This window comes from Podarcis bocagei (genome assembly GCF_964188305.1).
Source record: "Podarcis bocagei genome assembly, chromosome: 16".
Taxonomy (NCBI): Eukaryota; Metazoa; Chordata; class Lepidosauria; order Squamata; family Lacertidae; genus Podarcis; species Podarcis bocagei.
Window position 1 is genome coordinate 10,136,220 of NC_138142.1, and position 26,409 is coordinate 10,162,628.

The window sequence follows — 26,409 nt, forward strand, 5'->3', positions numbered from 1 at the left end:
GCAGAAGCAATGTCTATTTCTACAGACAGTGAAGATGAAAATTAGACTCTTCCCCTCTGTCTCTCCTTCCTCTTCCCTTCCTCTCACAAAAAAGTGTGTTGGGAAGCTGGTCTAATTTGTAAATATCTTTATGAACATAAAACATTTGTACTTGACCAGTAGGATTGTAAGGACTTGTGATGTATCCTACTTGAAGGTGTAATAAAGTGTACATTTTTATAACACATGGCTGCCATTATTTCTTGGGACTTTTGTATTTTGCATTGACCCCTTAGGATCTGCTTCTTTGCTACAAAATATTAGTTCCTCCCCCCCCCCCCCCGGAAACCATGAGGGAAGGGGAGGCTGATAAAACCCCAGAAACTTTAAAACAGCTTTGCAGGTTTAACCTTTTATCAAGATGCATCATCCTAGAGGTGGTAAACAGGAAGAAGTTGAAATTAGAACTCCATGTGCACTAATGTCAAAACAGAGACATCTCCCCCGTCTCCAAAATAAATAGGGAGAGCGAGTCTTGAAACAAAAGGAACAGTTGCAGTATAGGCTAAGAGCAAGACTCTGACACTGATCTAGAGAAGAAGGAAAAGTTGCATTGGGTACTTTACATAAAGGTAAAGGGACCCCTGACCATTAGGTCCAGTTGTGGCCGACTCTGGGGTTGCGGCGCTCATCTCGCTTTATTGGCCGAGGGAGCCGGCATACAGCTTCCGGGTCATGTGGCCAGCATGACTAAGCCGCTTCTGGCGAACCAGAGCAGTGCACGGAAACGCCGTATACCTTCCCGTCGGAGTGGCACCTATTTATCTACTTGCACTTTGACGTGCTTTCAAACTGCTAGGTTGGCAGGAGCTGGGACTGAGCAACGGGAGCTCACCCCGTCACAGGGATTCAAACTGCCGACCTTCTGATCGGCAATTCCTAGGCTCTGTAGTTTAATCCACAGCGCCTCCTGCGTCCGTCTATTGGGTACTTTACCAGGGAGTAAACATCACTTGAGTTTGACCAAACTGCGGGAGGCAGTGGAAGACAGAAGTGCCTGGCGTGCTCTGGTCCATGGGGTCACGAAGAGTCGGACACGACTAAACAACTAAACAACAACAAAACATCACTTGAGTGAGAGGAAGGCAGACCTTGCCTTGTTGAGGGAGGGAGATGCTTCTGGAGGGGCAGTTGCTGAGGGTTCTGGTATTTTGAATGTAGATATAAAATAGGGGGGGGGGAGTATGTTTAGTTACCTAATTAAATTAATGACTGAGCAGGGCTTTGAACATGATTCACCCAGGTCAGAGTCAATATTCTAGCCAAGGCACCAGAGTGCAGGGCATATGGGGCTTGTCAACCTGGGAAGGGAGCCCACTTAGGAGGAGGAAAACTCTGACCCTAAACCTCTGCTTCCTTGCGGGATATATTTGGGGGGAGAAAAGGCTAAGGCATAAACCTTACACATCTGGAGTGGAGTCCCTAAGATGGTTGGATGGCACCTTGTACACCTCCTGGTGCCAAACGTATTTCCCCCCCGTTTTCAGGGTTTTTATTACTTGCTTTTATTAAAAGATTTTCATGGATAACAAAGATACACATAACATCTCTGTTTTCAGTTCATAGAGTCCTTTCTACATGTCAGTTACACTCTTGTGTGAGACACTGCTGTCAAAGGGGAAGGTATCCCCAATATACGAAATACTACAAAAGTATTGCTCTGCTGTCCTTTGGACCTTATTATCAGTGAGGCCGAGAGGGGGTTCTTGTCATCTGGGCATCTCACGGGGAGGTCACTTTCGAGTTGCTAACACAGCAGTTTGACTTCACCTCCAGAGGCTTACTCCATTGTCTGCGAGACAGATGTCGAAACGATAGCCTCCTACCAGCCAGGCCAGATCCCTGAACCCAGAGGAAAGTAATTCTAACCACGTGTGGCCATGTTTTTCCTATGCTTTTGGTGTCTAACCTATGTAATGTCTCTCAACTTCTGTCAACACTTACTGTGGTAGCCCTGAACCTGAGATCAGGATACCTGAAAGACCAGCTGAGTTCTTAAATCCCAGCCTGGTCACAGAGCTCATCCTGGTCACAAAGGCCCAACTGGCCTCACTCACTTCTTTAAGTGTAGCTTGATAAATCTCCCCAAGTGTGACGGATGCATCCTGACACACTTTTATTTTTAGTACATGAAAATTGTTACACAGTATATACTACAAAACTGTAGAGTTGGCAGGGACCCCAAGAGTCATCTAATCGACCCCTGCCCCGGCAATGCAGTCTTTATTGTTGGGGTTATAAGATAAAAGGAATGGGTTGGAGGATATTTTTTATTGAATTTATATACAGTGGTACCTCGGATTAAGTACTTAATTCGTTCCGGAGCTCCGTTCTTGACCTGAAACTGTTCTTAACCTGAAGCACCACTTTAGCGAATGGAGCCTCCCGCTGCCGCCGTGCCACCGGAGCACAATTTCTGTTCTCATCCTGAAACAAGTTCTTAACCCGAGGTACTATTTCTGGGTTAGCGGAGTCTGTAACCTGAAGCGCATGTAACCCGAGGTACCACTGTACCGCCCTATATCCGCAGGTCTCAGGGCTGTTTCCAGTATAAAATCAGAATTATAATACCCCAAAGTACATAATCAAAATAAAAACAACCCAATAACACACGCACATTTTAAAATTTAAAATTTCCAGCTTAGGAAAACAAGTTTGCAACATTACTGTCTAGGCCCCCCAAAAATCTGATTAAAAAACAGTGTGTAAAAATGCACGTGTTGAAGAATCGCTTTGGCATCCACCTGACCTCTACAGTATTGGCAAATCTTCCCCATGGCCGCTTTCTCTCTTCGGCTTCGGGCGGATCCTCGGCTCTTTACGCGCGCCTTGGCTGGGGCGCTTCGCTGCGCATTGCGCTTGCATCTAACGGAGCCTCGTGCGGCTTCCTCGCGAGGAAGGAAAGAAAAGCAACATAAGGAAACACACTGCCAGGACTGGCGGTCGCTGCTGCTGCTGCCGCTGATCCGGAGCGGAGGCGGAGCCGAGCGGAGTCTCTTCCCGCCCCGGGGGCGGAGGAGGAGGATCGGCTCTGGAAGGCGGCGCCTGGTCGGGTTTCCTTCCGCGCACGTGGGCGCCCGGGCCCCGGAGGAGAGCAGAGAGCCATGGCGGGCCGTGGGACCGGAGGGAAAGGCGCCGCCGAAGCCGCGCTGGGGACCTGCCTGGAAGCGGTGCTGGGCAGCCGGAGCAGCGCCAACCGCGTCTTCGAGATCCTGGAGCTGCTGCAGGTGAGCGAGGCGCACGGGCGCCCCGGCACCTCTTTCTTTTTTGGGTGGTGGTGGGGAAATCCCAGGAGCCGCATGACCCGAACCAAGGAGGATGGAGAGGAGGAGCCATGTTCAGGAAGGGGAGTTGCCTCTGGCCACGAGTGGACACCAGTCTCAATGCTTCCCATGCTTGGGTAGATGGATGGATAGATGGATGGATGCTGGGTTTAACTCAAAGGAGAAGCCCCACCGGGTTCGCAGGTGCTTACTTCCTGGCAAGTGTGGTTCACATTGCAGCCTTGGGCTGGTGACTCTCTCTCTCTCTCTCTCTCTCTCTCTCTCTCTCTCTCTCTCTCTCTCTCTCACACACACACACACACACACACACACACACACCACCAGTGCCAGATTTATGTATAAGCTAAACAAGCTATAGCTTAAAGGTAAAGGGACCCCTGACCTTTAGGTCCAGTCGTGGCCGACTCTGGGGTTGCGGCGCTCATCTCGCTTTACTGGCCAAGGGAGCCGGTGTACAGCTTCCGGGTCTTGTGGCCAGCATGACTAAGCCGCTTCTGGTGAACCAGAACAGAAACGCCATTTACCTTCCCGCTGGAGTGGTACCTATTTATCTACTTGCACTTTTACGTGATTTTGAACTGCTAGGTTGGCAGGAGCAGGGACCGAGCAATGGGAGCTCACCCCGTCACGGGGATTCGAACCGCCGACCTTCTGATTGGCAAGCCCTAGACTCTGTGGTTTAACCCACAGCGCCACCCGCGTCCCTTGTTAGCTATAGCTTAGGGCCCCACTTTCTTGGCTTCTGTTTCCCACACTTTCCAAGCATGGAATGTAAACACAGACATGTGATATATAACAATCACACATCTAGCAACGGGAGAGAATGAAAATACTGACAAACCATTCATTATTCCATTACTGCGTTCATCAAAACTTATTTACACTGTTGAATTTATCTTAATGCTGCCAGTGTTTTCAGCTGTACACAATTATTTCCCATATATTCAATAAACGTTTTCTAATCTTCTCTATATGTATGTTCTTCTTGTGTTGTTATTCTATATGTTAAGTCTGCAAGCTGAGCATATTCTTCTTTGGTTGGGACCTTGCTGGTTTTCCATTTTCCCTCCTTCCCATTCCCATACAGGATGAGCAGAAGGAGATTGTCTTGTGTGCCATCCGGACCTGCAGCCGCCTCTTTGGGTCTTTGCTTGAACGGGGAGAGCTCTTTGTTGGGAACCTGCCTCTGGAAGAGCCATCTCTGCAAGGTGAGGATGAATATTGTGCAGGAAACTGGTCTAGGGGGGGAATTGTGATGGGCACCACTGGTATTTATTTATGTATTGCTTGCCTGCCATTCACCCTAAGGTCCTAGGGCTAGGTCACATCATTAAAACATAACATTTAAACCAGTTTAAAACAACTCTGTGGTTGAGCCACAACCAGCTGAAGACCAGTGTCTCCTCCTATTTCTGATATACAGGTGTAGCTGCCAATACAGTTCTCAAACTTAATCCGTTCCAGAAGTTCGTTCCAAAACCAAAGCGTTCCAAAACCAAGGTGCGCTTTCCCATAGAAAGCAATGCAAAATGGATTAATCCATTCCAGACTTTTAAAGACAACTGCTAAAACAGCAATTTAACATGAATTTTACTTTCTAAGGAGACCATAAAATGAAAGCAATAAACAATGTACTGCAGTCACACAATCAATCAGTAGCTGAACTGGGTTCCACACAGTCACCCAAAAAAGAGCTGCAAACAGATAAACCCAAAATAAATAGCAAAAACAGACCTCAGCGTAACACTCAAAACAGAAGTGTGGCACTCAAAACGGAGCACATTCGGCTTCTGGAAAAAGTTCGTAAACAGGAACACTTACTTCTGGGTTTGCAGTGTTTGGGTTCCAAGTTGTTTGAGTACCAAGGCGTTTGAGAACCAAGGTACCACTGTATTTATGCAGTCAACACAGCTCTATCTGAAATGGATATTGAATAACAGTATCCATGAGTTTAAAAAAACCCATGTATAATTAAAGGACTCTCAGACTTATCTAATGTACAGTGAAATAGGTGGAGCACTCTTTCCCTGGGAGAAACACTCAGAAATTGTTCAGCAAAATAAAAAACCCAAACAAATTCCTAACAAGAGAGGTCATCCATAGAATAAGGTTGTCGAACTTGAAAATCCTGACAAAAATCTGTTTGCTCATTTGTTTTTTTCTTTCTTTCTTGACTATAACCTGAACTTGGTTGACCGATAAACATTTGATTGACAAAACCCCCGTTTGTCATTCCCATCTGCCTTCTCTCTTTTCTCCATTCCTACTGGGCCCACATCCCCATTTTCTCATCTCGCCCCCTCCAGAGAGTTACAGTGCAGAAGACAAGTACAAAATTTGGATGAGGCATCGATACAACAGTTGCGTACATTGCTTGGGGGAACTGATGGGCCACGAGTCTTTCCAAGTCCAGGTGAGTTTTGCTGGGGTGATTAGTTTGGCTACATGATTCTACTGTCAGGGAGAAAGGCGGGGTATAAATAAATATATAGGCAGCCCCCCATTTACGCAAGTTTATAGCTTTGTAAACAAGCATTTTGGTTTCCCTGCAAATGTCTCGGTCCTCAAACACTCTGCACTTCAATCGGGAGAAAGCCGCACTCGCAGAGCTCAGGCAATGCTGGATTTCGGCATCAATGTTGGCCCTTGTGGAAAGATAACTGCTAAGAGGAAGGTACACTTGGCAAATCCACACCGTGGTCGACTCCTGCCTGGAAACCAATGTCCTCACTGTGGAAGGATGTGTGGATCCAGAATTGGCCTCCACAGTCACTTACGGACTCATTGTTAAAACCGTGTTTATGGAAGACAATCTTACTCGGCTACGAATGATCGCCAAAGAAGAAGAAGACGACGCAAGTTTAATATGTGCACAACCGTTTATACGCTCATCGTTCTGAACCTGGAAGAGACTCGGAAATGTCATAAAGGCGTCACTGGAAAGGGTGGAGTGGGGTGTTTGCAGGCTTTTTCAATGGGTTTCAATTATACGCAATTTCACTGGTGCGTGCGGTGCCTTGGAACATAGCTCCTGCATGAACGGGGGGCTGCCTGTAATAAAAATAAAATAATAATAATAATAATAATAATAATAATAATAATAATAATAATAATAATTTATTTATACCCCGCCCATCTGGCTGGGTTTCCCTAGCCACTCTGGGCGGCTTCCAACTGAATATTAAAAACGATACAGTGTCAAGAATGCTTGGGGAGGAGGCCGGGCAGAATGACCATCACGACTTAAGACTGTGGCTGCATTCGCACGTGCATTGCATCAGTTTAATTGATTATAAGGCTAGCTCTTCAGTCCTGTTTCCTAATGTTATCTTTCCCTCTCCCCCTGTTTATTTTAAGGAATCTGCCCTCTGCACCCTGATGAAATTTGTTGAATTGGAAGCCAAGCACCCTCTGGTCAAGAACGAGTGGCGGTTTAACTTCCCGCGAGAACTTTTAAAAGTAAGTCGCACTTTTGATACCATCGACCATGACATCCTTCTGGACCGTCCAGGAGAGCTGGGGGCTCTGTTAGCAGCGGTTCCGTTCCTTCCTCCTGGGCTGTGTGGAGGTGGGGGATTAGTGTTCAGACCCCTGGGCTCTCACTTGTGGGGTGCCTCAGGGCTCCGTCCTCTCCCCCATGCTTTTTAACATCTACATGAAGCCGCTGGGAGAGATCATCAGGGGGTTTGGGCTGGGTGTTCACCAGTATGCGGATGTTACCCAGCTCTGCCTCTCTTTTAAATCAGAACTGCTGAAGGTGGTGAATGTCCTGTGAGGGTGGTTGGAGGTGTTTGGAGGATGGATGGTGGTTAACAGATTGAGGTTGAATCCAGACAAGATTGTTTCCTGGGGGGATGGGGTGGGCAGGTGTGGGGGTCTCCCTGGTCATGACTGGGGTAACTGTGCCCCTGAAGGACCAGGTGCGCAGTCTGGGAGTCATTCTAGACTCACAGCACCCTTTTTGCCATCATTTATTCCCTCTTCGTCTCTGAAGATTTGTTTATGGTCCAATTTGGGATTAACATAAAGTACTCCCCCCCCTTCTTCTTCTTCAAGCATATGAATTCCTGTTCTAATCCTTTATTTAACAATCGTCTTCTGTGTTGTCCCTTTATACAGGTTGCTTGGTAGCAAATAACAGCTAGTTTTTGTCTCGCCAAAATATGTGTTATCCTAATTCGTCAGTTTTTATTGTTCAAACCATTAACATTCAAAGAGAGCGATTTTAAATCCATCATTGATTCTTTTTATATAGCTTAAAGTCATTTTAAAAATTTGTAATGACCTTATTTACTATCTTCTTCCTCCCGCTATTCCACCTGCTTATCTCATAGTTCCTTTTTGTATTTCCTCCAAAATGCTTCTGCTTTTATTGGCTCTACACATCTTTGCTTTATACGTAAAAGAAAGTCCTTCTGGATATTCCCTTCTCACAGATCATACTTTGTCCTCTATTGGCCTGTTTTAGGGTTCTTCCCTCTTGGCGTATTTTGTTCCCTTAAGCATCCTTTTATCACCCTCTTTTTTGAGGGAGCTTAAGGATTGGCACTAAGAAAGCAAGTTTGTTGTTTGTGTATCGCAAGCCAGCTCACACGTGGCTCTCCAGATGTTGCAGAACCAGAGCAGCGCACGGAAACGCCGTTTACCTTCCTGCCGGAGTGGTACCTATTTATCTACTTGCACTTTGATGTGCTTTCGAACTGCTAGGTTTGCAGGAGCAGGGACTGAGCAATGGGAGCTCACCCCGTCGTGGGGATTCGAACTGCCGACCTTCTGATCGTCAAATCCTAGGCTCTGTGGTTTAACCCACAGCGCCACCCGCGTCCCTCCCAGTTCTGACCATAGCTGTCAACTTTCCCCCTTTTTAAAGGGAAATTCTCTTATTCCAAATAGGATTTCTTGCAAGAAAAGGGAAAAGTTGACAGCTATGGTTCTGACCATTATCCATGCTGCCTGGGAATGATGGGAGCTGGACTACATCAACATTGTTGGACAGCCACACGTTTTGTGGCATAGCTAAAGGTCCATTTGGGTTAGCATTTTTGTTCCAGCTAACCAAATGGTCTGGGAGGTATGCAAGCATCTAGGAAGGCCTTGCTTTGTGTGGTTGCTTGTTTTCATAGTACATGGCATTCAGAGATACACTGCCTTTGAAAATGGAGGTTCTGTTTGAGCAAGAAACTGCATCTCAGTGAAATGGGTGGAGCGTTGAGTGAAAAGGGATGGGTAGTATGATGGTTCAGCTGATCTTGCCTGCTGATCTCCTGGCTTCCTTTCCTTGCATTTTTCTTTTAAAAATTATTTTTTGCTAGGTGGTTGTGGACGGCTTAATCCCGGTGGAAGATAATTCTTCGCTCTTGATTTCTCGCTTCCAAGAATACTTGGAACATGGCGATGTCCGGTTCTTTGTGATGAAGTCAGTGGCTGAAAACGTGGGCAGCGTCATGCAGAAGACCAAAAAGGTACTGGAAAATGTCAGCCGGCTTCAGTGAAGAAGCTGAGCCCAGGGTGGAGCCTTGTAAAAAACGAGGCATGTCCATATAGATGAACAGGCGGTGCTTATCAGATACAGTGGTGCCTCACAAGACGAAAAGAATCCGTTCTGTGATTCTCTTCGTCTAGCGGTTTTTTCGTCTTGCGAAGCAAGCCCATTGACAGATTAGCGGATTAGCGCTATTAGCGGCTTTTAGCGGCTTATCGGATCAGCTGATAAGCGGCTTAGCGGCTTAGAAAAGGGGGGGGGGAAGGGAAAAAACCCCGCAGGAACTCGCAAGACATTTTCGTCTTGCGAAGCAAGCCCATAGGAGATTCGTTTTGCGAAGCACCTCCAAAACGGAAAACTCTTTCGTCTAGCGAATTTCCGTCTTGCGAGGCATTCGTCTTGCGGGGCACCACTGTAAGGGTCAGTCTCCAAAGTCTGCAATCTCCAGGAACAGAGAAGAATATAATAATAATAATAATAATAAAAATAATAAAAATAATAAAAATAATAAAAATAATAATAATTTATTTATACCCCACCCATCTGGCTGGGCTTCCCCAGCCACTCTGGGCGGCTTCCAACAAAATATTAAAATATCGTAATGCATCAAACGTTAAAAGCTTCCCTAAACAGGGCTGCCTTCAGATGTCGTCTAAAAGTCTGGTAGTTGTTCTTCTCTTTGACATCTGGTGGGAGGGCGTTCCACAGGGCAGGTGCCACTACCAAGAAGGCTCTCTGCCTGGTTCCCTGTAACTTGGCTTCTCGCAGTGAGGGAACCGCCAGAAGGCCCTCAGAGCTGGACCTCATTGTCCGGGTAGAACGACATTATTATTATTATTATTAGTAGTAGTAGTAGTAGTACGCTGCCCGTCTGACTGGGTTGCCCCAGTCTCTGAGCGACTTTCAACATATATAAAAACATAATAAAGCATTACACATTTAAAACCTCCAGATAAAGGGCTGCCTTCAGATGTCTCCCAATGCTTTTTTTTTTTACTTCTTTCTTTTTTACATGCACAGACTACTTATTATAATGATGAAAAAATTCAGCTTGGAGAAATGCGCTAGGAAAGCGTGGTTCTAAAGCAGCAGTAGCATGAAATCATGGTATTAGTGGTCGTATTACTTTTACTATTATTATTAAATAATAATAATAATATCTTTATTGTCATTGCCCCCTTCGGGGACAACGAAATTACTTGACTGCTCCATAAAAACACTAATTAAACAATACAGTATAATACAGCAAGGGAGATTAGATGACTTTCAAAGTCCGGGCTTCCCATTCAGGGCCGAGATCGCTCTGGAGAAGAAGCTGTTCTTAAGACGGCTCGTTCTTGTCTTCATCGTCCTGTATCTCCGTCCCGACGGCAAGAGCTCAAAGAGACAGTGACCAGGATGCGATGGATCTTTTACTATGTCCAGTGCCTTCCTATGGCACCTTGTGGCATAAATCTGCTCTAAGGTGGAGAGTGGGCAGCCAACAATGCTCTCTGCTGCCTTAACAACTCTGCACAACCCCAACCTGTCCCGGGTAGTACAGCTTCCGTACCACACACATAAGCCATAAGTGAGCACGCTCTCAATGGCACAGTGATAGAAGGCAAGCAGCAGTTTCTGCGGAAGATGGTTTTTCCTTAGTATTCTCAAAAAGTACAAAAAAGTACAAAAAGTAGTATTACTACTACTATTTAGGGTTAATGGCTTCTAAACAGTTCACAAATTAAAAAAACCAATTGCAGATTGGCAGCACCCCTTCACCAAAACACCAGGTGATTCTCAGCACATGGTAACATGGAGGCAGGCTTTTTGCATCAAGAGAGGAAGATGTAGCCTTCTCTGAGTTGGGGAGAAATTTAACCGCTCATTAAAATAAATTGCGAGAAATGTTTTTGCCAGCTCTGTTAGAAATAAGGAGGGACATTTTGCTTGTTGCCGGGAAAAGATTCCCCATCCTGCTTTTTGGTGCTTGTGATCACTGCCCAAAGCAGGGGATTCGTGCAACACCCTCACCTTGAGATCGGATATTTTTATTTTTATTGATTTTCCATTTTTAACAATATTATAACATCATATTACCTTTTACAAGTTTTAGCTCTGCTGATCTTTTGACTTCCCTCCGTTCCATCATTTGGTTTTTATAGAACACAACTTAAATCCGCACATTTATAACCGTCAAAATTCTACATTTATCTTAAATTATTTAAAACCTAAAGCACAAGTAGAAGGTTTATTCTTTTAAACATTGCGAGCTTTATCGCTGTCCTGCTAGTGTCTTTATATGGTTACAATGATGGTCTGTGTATTGAACAAATTTACTCCACTCTCCCTGGAACACTTGGTCCCTCTGGTTTCAGATTCTCCCTGTCAGCTTTGCCAATTCCACATACAGTGGTACCTCGGGTTAAGTACTTAATTCGTTCCAGAGGTCCGTACTTAACCTGAAACTGTTCTTAACCTGAAGCACCACTTTAGCGAATGGAGCCTCCTGCTGCTGCTGCGCTGCCGGAACATGATTTCTGTTCTCATCCTGAAGCAAAGTTCTTAACCTGAAGCACTATTTCTGGGTTAGCGGAGTCTGTAACCTGAAGCGTATGTAACCTGAAGCGTATGTAACCCGAGGTACCACTGTAGTCCATCATTTTTGTCTGCCATTTGTCTATCGTTTGTCTTGCTGCTTCCACTTCTGGGCTAATAAAATTCTAGCTGCTGTAGTAGCATACATAAACAATTTTTGGTCAACTTTTAATATTTCCACTCCTTTCATCCCCAAGAAGAATGTTTCCGGTTTTTTGGGGAAAGTATATCTAAACTTTTTTTTTTAACTCATTGTAAATATTTCCCCAAAATACTTTAACTTTATCACAATTCCACCACATACGATAAAAATCACCCTCTTTAACGTTACATTTCCAACAATTCTTATTACTCATTTTATGCATTTTAGGTAATTTAGTTGGTGTTGAACACCATCTATGCATCATTTTCATTATAGTTTCTTTCAATGCCATGCATGCAGTGAATTTAATTCTGTAATTCCATAACTTTGACCAGGCTTTGAATTGAATATTATGGCCAATTTCTTTTGCCCACTTAATCATCACCTCTTTAACCTCTTCATCTTTTGTATGCCATTCTAAGTCATACATTTTTGATAAGATTTTTATTTTTCCTCCCCACAATTCGGTTTCTAGCTTAGATCTAAAAGTTTCAAGGCCATTCTTCCTATTATCCTTTTTAAATACATCATTTATTAAATGATATTGCATTCATGTTTGGTTCTTTGTGTGTCTTCCATGATACAACAATATGGGGTTTTTCTTCTTCTGCAGGTGCCACTTACAGTGTACCAGAAAAACGCCTTTGCCCTCATTTCATCTATTTCCATGCCGAGCGAGGAGAGCGAGATACAGAACTTCCTAGTGAGAAACAGTGAGTGAAATGTGGCAGCTGCTCGTTCGGACATATTTGTGTTAGGACTGGGGCACTTTGACCCACGCAGCCCCCCTAAAGTGCTCAGCGACTCTACCTTGCCAGCGTTGGAGATTGCAGTGAGGCAGCCCAAGGGCCACATTCACTTGAGAGCAGCTTTCTAGGGGCCTCAGGCTAGGGATGGGCAGGGTCAGAGGCAAAAGTGGCCAGCGCCCTTCATGCAGCAGGCTTGCATCCCATCCTCACGAATGTCGAGAGTTTTCTACCTGTACAGATGCCTCTCCAATCTCCCTGGCCTTGGAAGCACCAGACATGTGAAACAGCATCACGCCACTTTCAACGGGCATGGCTTCCCCCTGAGCATCCTGGGGACGGGGCTGTTGTTTGCTAATGGTGTTAAGAGTTGTTTGGGGGCAGCCTCACAGAGCTAAAATTCCCAGACTTACTATTGCTTATTATTTAGATTTGTATAATGCCCTTCATCCATAAATCCCAGCATAAAGGTACTAGATCAAAATGCAAAATACACGATAAAAACAAGAATGAAACAAAACAATAAAGCAGTAAATCAGTAGTACAAACTGTAGGTAATGCAAATCACTGTCCTGTGATTTCATATATGAGTTTGTACTACTGATGAAGCCCAAGATGGTGAAACAAGGCTAATATTCCGGAAATCCTTGTCTTAGACTCTGTGAAAGGATTCTGTGGAACTGCAACAACCTTTCGTGTGGATTGTTGGACTCTATGGACAGACAAGTGGAATAGACACTTTCATATATGTGGACCTTATGCATAAACTGATTAGAGTATGAACTGATCCACTGGGTCTTCTACATTTTTCGTTGAACTTTATGAACTACTTCCGTTGAAATCTACAACTCAATACAATGAATAGGATATATTATTTTTTCAAACGTACAGCCGGTTACGTCTTGTGTGTTTATTGAATATGTTTCACATAACCAGAGGTTTGTTGTTGTTTTGGGGTCTGGACTTTCTGCAGGCTGGAACATGGGCTCCACTGCAGAGGTGTGGCTCCTGCCTCGCAGACTTGGTCGCACTTTGCATTTTTGTTTACCTGACTGTTTCCTTCTTTTCCTCTCCCCCTGCAACAGCTAACCAGGAAGAATGGAAAGTCTCAAAGCTGAAGGTAGGTATTTTGGGCGGCTGAATGGAATTCTGTTTCTGCTCTTGTCTTACACATCCTGTTTTGTTTACAACATGATGGGGAGGGTCGGCCTGGGTGGGCGGCTGACCTCTGGGGAGCATCTCAACTCACATCAGCCCCAGCTAGCAGGTCCCACGATTGGGCGTGGGGTTGAGGGCACCAGGTTGGCTAACTGGGTTTAGGGTTGCTCTCTGATGCAACTGTTTTGCACCTGTGCAGGTGGCTGTCTGAGTGTTTCTGTCATGAATTCTACTGATATTGACCCACAGCGGATTCCAACATGTAGTTAGTAAAGTAAAAACCTAAACACATTGCAGGATTCCCAAAAAATAGACCAGACAATTAATATTTCATCCAGCAGAGCTTTACTGTTATTTGAAGGCAAATGGGCATAATGGTCACAAATCCAATTCATTCAGGATTGGCACTGCCCATAAGAAATCCAGTTGCGGCAGACCTAACTTAAACTTACAATAACTTATACAGTGGTACCTCAGGTTACAAACACCTTAGGTTACAAACACTTCAGGTTACAGACTCAGCTAACCCGGAAGTAGTACCTTGGGTTAAGACCTTTACCTCAGGATGAGAACTGAAATCGTGCGGCGGCGGCAGTGGGAGGCCCCATTAGCTGAAGTGGTACCTCAGGTTAAGAATGGCTTTAGGTTAAGAACGGACCTCCAGAACGAATTAAGTTTGTAACCAGAGGTACCACTGTAATAAGACTAAAACATTAACGCTCAGCTTACTATATACAGAACACCACACCAGAAGGAAAGAGAGATAGAAAGTGAAGGCCAGGTTCCTTCTGACCTTATCATTCATCAGTCAGACAGAAAGAGATAACAAGCCCGGGTTAAGCAAGCCGTACTCAGCTTCTCTGAAAGAATAACCCAAACACATCATGAACTTTTTGCTTGGTTCCAGTTTGTATCACACAGAGAAGCTTCCAGAACCCTCTTGAATTAATTAGAATAGGAAAGATCTCCACACATCAGATTGATACTTTCTGTACCAAGAAATGCAAACTGATAGTTTCTTCCCGGAAGTGACGAGGGAGCAGGGATGGTGGCCGTCATAGGCTCCTTTTTGTGGTCTTTCATCAGTAGCCACCGACTGAGGTCCAGGCTAGCTATTCTCAAACTCTCTTCCTTCAGAGGGAATGCTCTGCATATATTCCTATCCCAGCCAACCCCAGAGCATCAGCTGTAGAACCCCCTGTTGCAAAGCAATCTGCAGAATGTTCTAGGGTCTTCTGGAATGTTCCGGAATCCATTTTGGAACATTCCTCCCGTGGTTGGAGGTTGCTGGGGAAGAAAATGTGCTTGATCTTATAAATCCTCTCATTGAGGAAATCTGAACCCACAGAGAAGCTTTCAAAGAATTCCCTGGTTTTCTCCTGGGACGGGAGTGTGAAGACCATAGCGGTCGATCCACGAAGCCCCTTTTGGTGTGATAATGTTTTCCAACATGAGCCCACTAAAGCCCAATGAACGCAAGATGGTTCCTGTGGAGACCTACTTCCTCCATGTTCTTTCTGCCCTTTCTCTTTCCAGGAGCACAGACGAGCGTTTGAGAGGATGTGGCTCGTATTTCTCAAGTACAAGGTGAGTGGCTAGTGCTGTTGAAGGTTTTCGTAGAATTGTAGAGTTAGAAGGGACCCCATAGGTCATCTAGCCCAACCCCCTGCACTGCAGGAATCTCAATTAAAACATCTGTGGGTTTTGCTTTAATGTCACGCTAAAAAAACAACAACTGCACTCTTTCGTTAAAGTAGGTTTTTTAATGATTTCTTTCAAGTGGTTTTACCCCAAAGAGGGCTCCCAGATTGGTTTGCAGTGACCAAATATCGTACTGGCCCCTCAGACTAAAAGGGGACAGTGCAAAAGGGGGAAAAGGGGGATTTGGGAGTGTAATGTGTATGGGTTGTTCATGCGTAAGTTGCCGCCTCTCCAGGCTTTGTTGCCTTGCTAAACCTTTCAGTCTGGGCAGCCCTTCACTTCGTGGCTGCCTCAGTCGCTAGCAGAATCCGTCAGTGGGCGTTTCTTAAATCTTTTCCAACATAAAAGTTGTTTGACACCCAGTCTCCTCCTACTCTCTCTGCGCGGAAGTCTTCTGCGCAGGGTGGGCGTGGGTAGCGGAGGATCCATGCTCTCCCCGCTGGTGTCCGGTGAAGAGTCCTGGAGCCCTCTCGCCGATTCCCCCATCAGCCCCTCTATATCCCTGGTGTTGCGCTGAATTGCTTCCCCATCTGCGGAGCTGCCTCTCTCCCTGCTGGGCCCTTCTCCAGCATCATTTGAGAGCCTTCCCTCCGCCTCTAGCTCCGATGTCAGTTCCCTGACAGGGAGGAAATAAGGTAATGCAAAAGCTGGGCGCCAGTTCTAAAGTTCTTCATAAAGATCATCTGGAATAAGAACGGTTCTGGGAGAGGAGGAGCCGGAAGTTGTTGTTCTTCCAGCAGAGCCGATGGTGTGGCCCTGCTCTGCTTTCTTTCCTTTCTTCTTCTATAGCCTGATGGATCGTCATCCATGGTGGATGATGCTGGAAGGAAAACCTGCTTGACTGTGACCGTCTGACTATCCTTCCTCTCTCCCCAGCTACCTGGCAGCCTCTACAAAAAAGTGCTGGTAATACTTCACGACTCGATCCTCCCTCATATGAACGAGCCGACCCTCATGATAGATTTCCTGACAGTCGCCTATGACGTAGGTAGGTCGAGAGGTTGCGTTCTCCAGGCGATGGAGAGTGGTAATGCTGGACTGGCAAGTCAGCTGTGGGCCATGTGAGCTTTGGGGTGAACCTGAGTGGCCAACCTGGGGGCACGGGCTGCGAGAGGCCTGAGGAATCTGGGTCTTTTGCACACCTGGCTAAGGAGGGTCTCTGGCTTGGCTCTGGCATATGCCGTATTTTTCGCTCCATAAGACGCACCTGACCATAAGACGCACCTAGTTTTTAGAGGAGGAAAACAAGAAAAAAAATATATTCTGAAGGAAACAGTGGATGTATGATTTTGGGGGTTCATGCTGTGGCCACAGGCATGTGATTTGACGGTGAGTTTGCGGTAGCCCAATGCAAAAATCCATGTGGATCCGTGCTTTTTAACCACATTTTTGCGCCATTGCGGCCCCACAAAACAGTGGATGTGAGGTTTTTTTGGTGCAGGCTGTAGCCATGGACATGCTATGTGATTTGATGGTGAATTTGGGGTGACCCAGTGCAAAACTCCTGAGGATCCATGTGCTTTTTCCTCCCCCCTTCCAGGCAGCCTCCTTTATCGCTGGCGTCCCTTATCTCCCTCCTGATTGCTTGCAGATCAGCTGCTCAGCTGCTTTTTTTCTACACCCCCTTTCCTCTTTCAAAAAAAAAAGCACGATCTGCTTTTTGCCCCTGGGCAATTTGGCTCCAGGGACCACGCATTCGCTCCATAAGACGCACAGACATTTCCCCTTACTTTTTAGGAGGAAAAAAGTGTGTCTTATGGAGCAAAACATGTGGTAATCAGTCAGCCCTAAAGTGTTTTCTGCCTCTCTGCCAGCATGGAACTCGATGATGGTCTGTGTGGGCCTCTTGGTAGTCACCCTTCCATACTGGGCTGCTGCAATGCGCTTGATGTAGGGCTGCCCCTGGAGACTGTCTGAAAGCTGCGGTGAACACAGGATTCGGCTGCTAAGTTGAGGGGGGGAGGGCAAGAATAAAAACGGAATTAGTAATACAAAATATATAATGATAATAATTAGCTTCAGCAAGGCAGCTACATCATGTGCCTTCATACTGTGACAACTTGGTAAAACATTCTGACTGCATGCCTTGTGAGTGGCTGAACTAGGATTTGTGATCCAGTACAGTGGTACCCCGCAAGACGAACGCCTCGCAAGACGGAAAACCCGCTAGACGAAAGGGTTTTCCGTTTTGGAGGCGCTTCGCAAAACGAATTTCCCTATGGGCTTGCTTCGCAAGACGACAGCCCATAGGGAAATCTCCGGGACAGCGGGGAAGCGCAGCGCGTCTTCCCCACTGTCCTCGGACCTCCTCCCGCCGCCCGGCTTCGGAACGAATCTCCGATGCCGGGGGGGGGGGAAACGCCTCCTCCCGCCGCCCGGCATCGGAACGAATCTCCGATGCCGGGCGGGGGGCGGGAACGCCTCCTCCCGCCGCCCGGCATCGGAACGAATCTCCGATGCCGGGCGGGGGGGGGGGAACGCCTCCTCCCGCCGCCCGGCATCGGAACGAAGCTCCGATGCCGGGCGGCGGGGCGGGAACGCCTCCTCCCGCCGCCCGGCATCGGAACGAAGCTCCGATGCCGGGCGGGGGGGGGGAACGCCTCCTCCCGCCGCCCGGCATCGGAACGAAGCTCCGATGCCGGGCGGGGGGCGGGAACGCCTCCTCCCGCCGCCCGGCATCGGAACGAAGCTCCGATGCCGGGCGGCGGGGCGGGAACGCCTCCTCCCGCCGCCCGGCATCGGAACGAAGCTCCGATGCGCGCCTTCCCCTCTGTTCCCATACCTGTCCTGAAGGCTTGCGGTGGGGAGAAAAGCCCTTCTCCGCACCGCCAGCCTGGCAAGCGGTTTCCCTAGGAACGCATTAATTGATTTTCAATGCATTCCTATGGGAAACCGTGCTTCGCAAGACGAAAAACTCGCAAGAAGAAAAAACTTGCGGAACGAATTAATTTCGTCTTGCGAGGCACCACTGTATATGCTGTTGACTCATGTATGCAGGTTTTCAGCATTTTAGAAATTTGTTTCTAATATAATAATCTATTGTAATAATTTATTATTTATACCCCGCCCATCTGGCGGCTCCCAACAGAATATTAAAAACACGATCAAACATTAAAAACTTCCCTAAACAGGGCTGCCTTCAGATGTCAGATAGTTGCTTATTTCCTTGACATCTGATGGGTGGGCGTTCCACAGAACGGGCGCCACTACCGAGAAGGCCCTCTGCCTGGTTCCCTGTAACCTCGCTTCTCGCAATGAGGGAACCGCCAAAAGGCCCTTGGAGCTGGACCTCAGTGTCTGGGCTGAACGATGGAGTTGGAGACGCTCCTTCAGGTTTAAATAATAGCATTCAGTCCACACGCATGTGTAGTTCTGCTTACGAGTTAAGAGCCTGGTTCCTACCCATTTGTTGCTTCCCCAATAACGTTCCCCCCCCCCCGGGCTTTCCCTGATGCATAAGACTGAACCCTATTATTACAGAATTCCTGCTTTTATAATATATACTGTTTCCGTTTGCTTTTTGGGTGGAAGGTGGTGGACTGGAGGTTTTTTAAACAGGTTGCATGGTCATCTGTCAAGTATTCTTTAGCACTGCAGGGGGTTGGACTAGATGACCTTCGGGTCCTCTTCAAGCTCTACAATTCTGCGGTGTGGTTATGGTTTTTTAAAAAATTGGTGTATTTCTGTGTATTGCTTAGAAAAAAATTAAGCAGTTTAGAATTGCTTTTATTTTAAGTAAACAAATGAATGCTTCTCTCACAGGTGGAGCAATCAGCCTCCTTGCCTTGAACGGGTTGTTTGTCCTGATTCTGCAGCATAACCTGTAAGTTTCCCCGGCTCCCTGGGATGTGAGCCACTCTTGGGATAATCATGCATTGAAGCCCTTTCATATGCTGAATGGGCGGTGTTTGGCGAGTGAACCTTGGTTAAAGATCTTGGTTGTTGCCATCTCTCACAGAGATAGGGAGGCCAGCTCAAGATGCTAAATGTACAGGGACGTTGTACAGGGAATGTGCAGGCCCCTCGCTCTGTATCTGCGTCAACCCCACGCGAAACTCGCCTTTTGCAAGCCGAGTTGCGCCCAAACATCTATCGTCAACCGTATTATAGAAGCACCATAAGTAAAACACAGAACACCACACGACGCAGCGCAAAATAATCTTTAAGTGACTGGCTGGACAAGAGAGTTATGGGCAGCTGGACAGGGGTGTCTGCGTGAAAAAAGTCTTTAAGAGACTCCTGGAAAGCAAAAGTGAGAATTCCTACCAAATTCCACAGCACTTGGGAACAGTGAGGCTAAATCTCCAATTTCCGTAGCACAGGAGACAACTAACAACCCTTATCCAAAATATTTTTGGTGATCAAGCTAGGCTTTATAAGAGCTCAGGCGATCCTTAAAAGCTTTGTGTATTAACTCTAGAGCCTTGAACCTAGCTGGGTAGGCGTAGTTTATTTATTTTTTAAGAGATGAATTTGAGATTGGCTTTGAACCAAAGAGCCGCTTCTGGTTGTTCTTGCTGGAGCTCCTGCATGTTGCGCTAAACCGTGGTTTGGTGTGAAGTGCAAACGCAGCTTCTGTGTTAAATGAGTTTTCACTATCTTTGGAGTCAGTAGTCGCTCAGATGTGTAAGAGGGTTCAGCGAGGCAGTTTGTCTATCTGTTTTGGTCTCCATAGGGAATATCCGGATTTTTACAAGAAGCTCTATAGCCTTCTGGACCCATCTATCTTCCATGTGAAATACCGCGCCAGGTTTTTCCGTTTATTGGATTTATTCCTGTCTTCCTCGTAAGTACGCACATGACCAAAATACCACAGGCTCTTTTGTCTCCTGCTTGCTTAGACTTTGATCAAGTAACGTGAAGGCTCATTTCCCCTTTGGCTGTTTCCAAAGGCTGGCCTAGCCCTCCTAAAACCTTCTTCATTTTCTTTGGGAACAGAGAATACAGTGGTACCTCAGGTTACATACGCTTCAGGTTACATACGCTTCAGGTTTCAGACTCTGCTAACCCAGAAATAGTACCTCAGGTGAAGAACTTTGCTTCAGGATGAGAACAGAAATCGTGCTCTGGCGGTGCGGCAGCAGCTGGAGGCCCCATTAGCTAAAGTGGTGCTTCAGGTTAAGAACAGTTTCAGGTTAAGAACAGAGCTCCAGAACGAATTAAGTACCACTGTAAATGAGACAGGTTTGAGGATCTCTTTTCAGTAGGTTTTAAATCCACAAAGAACCTCTGAAAATCCACCCACCTCCTCCAAAAAACTAAACACCCCCCTCCACTTCAATTACTTTGATTTTAGGTGCTGAAGTACTTTTGAAAGGCCTGCTTTTCTCTGCAGCATGCCTTAAACATAATTTGCAATAAGCAATTGGCAAGACAGACGCTGAGATTCAGAAGCAGGGGAGAAAAATATATGGGGGAAGCTGTGTTCTGCATCATGTTTAAATTATGCAAATAAGCAAATAAGCAGATTTGCATATTTGTTTTATTGCGTGAAATTTATACCCCGCTTAATTGTAACAAAAAAACCCCAAATCCCTTCAAAGTGGTTTACAATTTGAAGAGTTGCCTACCCAAGTACAGTCGTACCTTGGTTCTCGAATAGAATCCATTCCGGAAGTCCGTTCGACTTCTGAAAACGTTTGAAAACAAAGCCTTGGAAGCCCCGTCGGACATTCAGGTTCCAAAGAACATTCGCAAACCGGAACACTCCTGGGTTTGCGGTGTTCAGGAGCCAAAACGTTCGAGTTGCAAGGCGTTCGACAACCAAGGTGTGACTGTGCTGATATTCAGAGGCCTTTTCTTTGAGTGACCTTCAACTGGGCTTGTGTGATGGTGGGGAAGAGAGGAAGAGAGTTTTCACCACCCTCTCCTCTTCCCTTCCAATAGGCACTTGCCCGCATATCTGGTGGCTGCCTTCACAAAGCGACTCGCTCGCCTGGCACTCACAGCACCGCCTGACGGCTTACTGATCGTCATCCCCTTCATCTGCAACCTCTTGCGGAGGCATCCGGCGTGCAAGGTCCTCATCCACAGGCCCGAAGGCCCTGCAGGTAAGAGGAAGGTGGCACAACCTTGAACCATTTCTGGACAAAGGCAAAGGCAAGGCTGAGCTTTTCTGTGAGCATTCTTTTTGCCTCTGTCCAAAATTGTGAGACGTGCACATGCACATAGCTTGCATCAAAGGGGCGCCAACCTTTTGAACCCTATGGAACAGGGGTCAGCAAGGCTTACCGCGCATGGGCCGGAACCCTCCCGCGGAGATCCTCCGTGGGCTGGGCTGGCGCAGCGCGACACCTGAAATTGCATCTACGCATGTCCGCGGTGCCAGAAATTGCTTCTGCACAGAAGTGATTTTCCGGTGTCTGGGCATGCGCAGAAGCAATTTCTGGAGCCGCAGAAGAGAGTCCCCGTGCCGTGATTTGCCAGTTTAGTGCAGTGTGTGGGGACTCAGTGAGCAGGCGGCTCAGTTTGGGGGCGGTTCGTGGGCCGGTTAAAGGGCCTCCGTGGGCTGCTTCCAGCCCCATGGGCCTTAGGTTGCCGACCCCTGCTATGGAAGTAGGAAAGCCTGGAGTTTTTTTTAGTACTGTTTATTTGATATTACCGACAACGAAAAAGTATTTCCAATCTTAATGCTTCCATACCATGCATTCAGATACTCAACAAAAAACTGTCCCACCTTTCCTCAAAATCAGCATTCCTTTTTATTTTTTGAAGGAGTGAACTTATCCATTTCGGCCACTTCCAAATGTTTTATTAGCTGCCAGAGTGTGTTGGCACTCCTGTTTTTTAGGTACCTTTCAAGGGAGAAGAAGGCAACCCCTTTCACAACATCATAAATAAGGGAGGCTGTTTGGGTGGGGCTCTCAGAGGCTTTGACGGCATCCGGAAAGACCTCAAGAGAGCTCTGTTGTGCCTGAGGGGGCACCAGGCCCTCTGGCCTAGATGAAATATATGCCAAATTGTCTGGGCAACCTCGTCATGCCAGCTGGTGACCATTGGGACTGGTAGGGTGGAAGGCAAGCAGCCCAACAACAGCAGGGAGAGCCAGAGTTGATGACACCTAAAGGCATAAAGGGACGCGGGTGGCGCTGTGGGTAAAACCTCAGCACCTAGGACTTGCCGATCATCAGGTTGGCGGTTCGAATCCCCGCGGCGGGGTGCGCTCCCGTTGCTCGGTCCCAGCGCCTGCCAACCTAGCAGTTCGAAAGCACCCCTGGGTGCAAGTAGATAAATAGGGACCGCTTACTAGCGGGAAGGTAAACGGCGTTTCCGTGTGCTGTGCTGGCTCGCCAGATGCAGCTTGTCACGCTGGCCACGTGACCCGGAAGTGTCTGCGGACAGCGCTGGCCCCCGGCCTCTTAAGTGAGATGGGTGCACAACCCTAGAGTCGGACACGACTGGCCCGTACGGGCAGGGGTACCTTTACCTTTACCTTAAAGGCATAAAGCAGGAGGCCAACAGTAGGTGGCGCTAGAGCCGGTTCTGAGGTGTATCCTCTTGGGACACGGGCCTCACATTTTTGCTAGTAATGGCGTTCTGTGTTTCCTTGTAGAGATGTCAGAAGATCCCTACTTGATGAGTGAAGAAGAGCCTTCGGAAAGCAGAGCGATGGAGAGCTCCCTTTGGGAGATACAGGTACGTTTCTGGGTATCTCAGCGGCTCCCTTGTGTGCTGGTGCCAGGTTCCAGTGAGGGAGCTTGTCATGGGGGAGCCTGGTCACACCCACTCCAAAAAATGGCCCCAACCCTCCCCAGCGTCTCTCCTTGCTACTCCATTGACGGGCTGCTCTCTAAGTGATGCAGAAAGCGCTGGTGGGATTCAGCACTGTGTACCTCTTCAGCTTGGCCTGAATCTAGAAAGCCAGGTCACCGGGGAGAAAGGTTTTGCAGAGACCTCTCCCTGATGTGCTTGCTCTCTGCATGCAGGGAGCTCACCGCATCGGGCAGCATTCGAAAGCATTCCTGCATTCCCTACTTTCAGAAGTGGAACGGTCCAGAATTTCGCCACTTCGTTTTGCCTAAAATGTAGAAAATGTCTAACGCTTGCCGAGGGAGACACAGGCAACTGCAAACAGGAGCAGGTAGCCCTTTTCTCTAACAAAAGGGCCGAGGAACATTTTTAACCCACCCGCAGGGCTCACGAGGCTGTGGATGTCTGCCTGAAGCGCGGGGCGCTCTGCTTCAGCACGCCCCGCGCTCCGGGCAACAGGCTGCTATCCACAGCCTAGGGAGCCCTGCGGGAACTCCCGCGGGCTCCCCAGGCTTGTTGATAGCTTTCTGAAGCCTGGAGAGCGAGAGGGGTCGGTGCGCACCTACCCTTCTCGCTCTCCAAGCTTCAGCGAAAGCCTGCATTCACCCCATAGGACGCCCACAGATTTCCCCTTCATTTTTTGAGGGGAAAAGTGCGTCCTATAGGGCGAAAAATACGGTAACAAGTAGTACGTAATTTTTTTAAAATCAAAAAACTCCAAAGCAAAACAACATTATAATTCTATACCTTCTCATCTAGTACAAAGGTATACAAATGAAACTTTTATTCTAATACATATGCATTTATTTATAACCGACTATAATTTTTATAAATGTTTTCCAAATATAGTATATGTCCATACACAGTCTATGTCTATAAGCTCTCCAATCGCATGTAGCAAGAGTTGTCATGTCTTCTATCTATTCATTAAAGGGAGCCATAGATTTATGTTTCCAATGGATCAATATCAGTCTTTTAGCTGTAGTGAGGGCATGTAGAATTCTTTTATGTTAGCCAGTTGTCACATTCCGTGTAGTAGGTAGGTAATTTAAAATAATAGTACCCTCTGGGAACGTTAACGTTCTCCCCAAAGTAATATTTGTACAATCTAGTACTCTCTCCTAAAACTTCATAGGCATAGGACATTGAATAAACATGTGTCAAAGAAGCATTATTACGTGTACAACCTGTTGTCATAGATAGTCCCTTTCTAGACAAAGCCACTGGGAATTTGTGACAAAATTGAGGTTTGGACAAGGGAGCCTATCCCCACTTGCTGACAGGAGTGTCTGTCAGAAGCAAGTTGGCAATAACTCACATGGTATTAGTGAAGTTAAGCCTTTTTTCAAAGAAACAAAATGGCCCAGGAGGCCAGGCCTAGTGGGCGCAGCAACCCTTCCCCTTCCTGCAGTTGTGAGGACTGCCTTCCCTCCACTCTCTTAAGTCTCCTCCTCCAGGTCCTTCCCAAGCAACCCAAGACTTCTCTACCTGGTCTGTCTTTGCTGCGCCTTCTTCATACCTCTTTGGGAACTGGGAGGAGGGGAAGACAGCCTAGTTTCCTCACCAGCCAGACTCATCTCTGGCTCTTGGTCCTTCTTGGTCCCCCTCCTCTCCAGCCTCCACTTCTGCCTCTGCTTCTGGACTTCTCTCTGCCACACCCTCATCCTGCTCACTAAAGCCTGTCGCCTCTCCAGCTTCCGGCACGCCCTCCTCCCAGTCTGCTCCCTCTTCTCCCTCTGACCACTTATCATCATCCCACCACCAATCCCATGGCTCTGAGTCTTCCTCCCTTGGGGTTCCTCAGCTGGTGCCTCCCACCACTCCTCTGTGTCCAACCAGTCCATGACACTTGCACACTTAGCTGCCGTATTTTGCCAGGGATTTGCCGGGGCCACTCTAGCAAGGCCTTGACTTAAGCTGACGGTGAGTTCTGTTCTTCCCGGCGCCTCAGACCCTGCAGAGCCATTACCACCCAGAAGTGTCCAAGGCTGCTACCACAATCAACACGTCGCTGTCGGAGATGGAGGATGACTTAGCAGAACTCCTGGAGTTGACTGCCTATGAGGTAACTGATGCTCTTTGTGTGAGTGCAGCAGTGTGTGTGTGAGACTGAAATCCCAGACCCCCTTTTTAAAAACAAAGAAGCTGTGCATCTCCAGCGCTTTCGTTTGCAGAATCTCTAGAAACAGGGGAACAGCCTTTTTATTTGCTAACTTCAGGAGTGGGGAACTTTTCCCAGACTGAGGGCCCCCCCTGGCCAACATGCCTCTGGCCATATTCCAGTAGTGGGCGGGGCCAGAGGCAAAAGTGGGTGGGGCAATGGGATGCAAATGTTACCATTGCACAGTAAGCTAGATTCTTCACATGCACAGATACACCTCTCTCTGTCTTATATCTAGGCAGGCAAAGAGTCAGTGTTCAATCTGCCCCACTGGTGCTGTTTTCCCAGTCAAATTTGCCCCACCAGGGTGGACAGTGGGAGAAAATGGGGGTCCGCAGTATTGGCAAACCAAATTGCAAAAGACTGATGTTTTGTCTGCCTTTCTCTCTCTCTATCTGTCTCTCTCCCCACCGCTACCAGATCTTTGATAGGGACATAAAGAAAGAAGCCACAGATATTCCGCTGGAATTTCAACAAGCCCGAGGTCTGTTTGGCAAGAAGGATGATATTTTTGCTGAATATTTTACATTGGGATGATTAAAAAACAACAACAACTTGTAGTGTTGGAAATACTGTACAAATAAAGCTTTGCTTTTGTTATTTAAGAGGTTGCACATTGCTTGCTTTAAAAAAAAAATACTCAGCACACCTTTGCACCCAGAACAGACCATGTCTAAATATGTGGTTGAATCCCTGGGGCGACCAGTGGGGATGGAAAACAGATCATACCACTTCAGACTGTTTGGTGGGTGTGAGAGAATGATGATTTATTCAAAACTGTATCCAACATAATTCTCTGCCCACTGGTACAAGGGCTAAGTTTTAATGTTGTGCACCCTGCAATTGTGCTTGTGGAAACTCCCTGTGCAGCAGAGGGCACAATCTCTTGTGCAGTCAAAGTACCAGCCACTTGGTTTATGCATGCAACCCCAATCTCCGAGTGGTGAGAGACCCTGGGGTTATGGTGCTGCTTACCCTGGTCCTGAGTTCCTTTGGAAGGAAGGTCAGCAGAGACTGGAGCCTCTTCATTTATGCATTTATGCATATATACAACCTGAGTAGGGACGTGGGTGGCGCTGTGGGTTAAACCACAGAGCCTAGGACTTGCTGATCAGAAGGTCAGCGGTTCGAATCCCTGCGACGGAATGAGCTCCCGTTGCTCGGTCCCAGCTCCTGCCAACCTAGCAGTTCGAAAGCACATAAAAGTGCAAGTAGATAAATAGGTACCGCCCCGGTGGGAAGGTAGACGCCGTTTCCGTGTTCTGCTCTGGTTCGCCAGAAGCGGCTCAGTCATGCTGGCCACATGACCCAGAAGCTGTACGCCGGCTCCCTTGGCCAATAAAGCAAGATGAGCGCCGCAACCCCAGAGT

The 26,409-nt window shown here is 47.2% G+C and overlaps 1 protein-coding gene across 1 annotated transcript; it reads left to right on the top strand.

Moving 5' to 3' along the window:
- The first annotated feature begins 3,087 nt into the window (after positions 1–3,087).
- NOC4L (nucleolar complex associated 4 homolog) lies at positions 3,088–25,644 on the top strand. Its single transcript, XM_081175055.1, has 15 exons — positions 3,088–3,266; positions 4,411–4,531; positions 5,630–5,736; positions 6,681–6,782; positions 8,636–8,785; positions 12,138–12,237; positions 13,356–13,390; positions 14,965–15,015; positions 16,006–16,117; positions 18,892–18,952; positions 19,805–19,915; positions 21,016–21,179; positions 22,682–22,764; positions 24,830–24,943; positions 25,460–25,644. The coding sequence occupies exons 1-15, from the start codon at positions 3,144–3,146 to the stop codon at positions 25,574–25,576; spliced, it is 1,551 nt and encodes a 516-aa protein (XP_081031181.1). The 5' UTR covers positions 3,088–3,143; the 3' UTR covers positions 25,577–25,644.
- The last annotated feature ends 765 nt before the right edge of the window (positions 25,645–26,409 follow it).

Coding starts and splice junctions, on each gene's coding strand:
- NOC4L (XM_081175055.1), top strand. CDS start 3,144: ATGGCGGGCCGTGGGACCGGAGGGAAAGGCGCCGCCGAAGCCGCGCTG. Junction 3,267..4,410: donor AGATCCTGGAGCTGCTGCAG/GTGAGCGAGGCG, acceptor ATTCCCATACAG/GATGAGCAGAAGGAGATTGT. Junction 5,737..6,680: donor ACGAGTCTTTCCAAGTCCAG/GTGAGTTTTGCT, acceptor GTTTATTTTAAG/GAATCTGCCCTCTGCACCCT.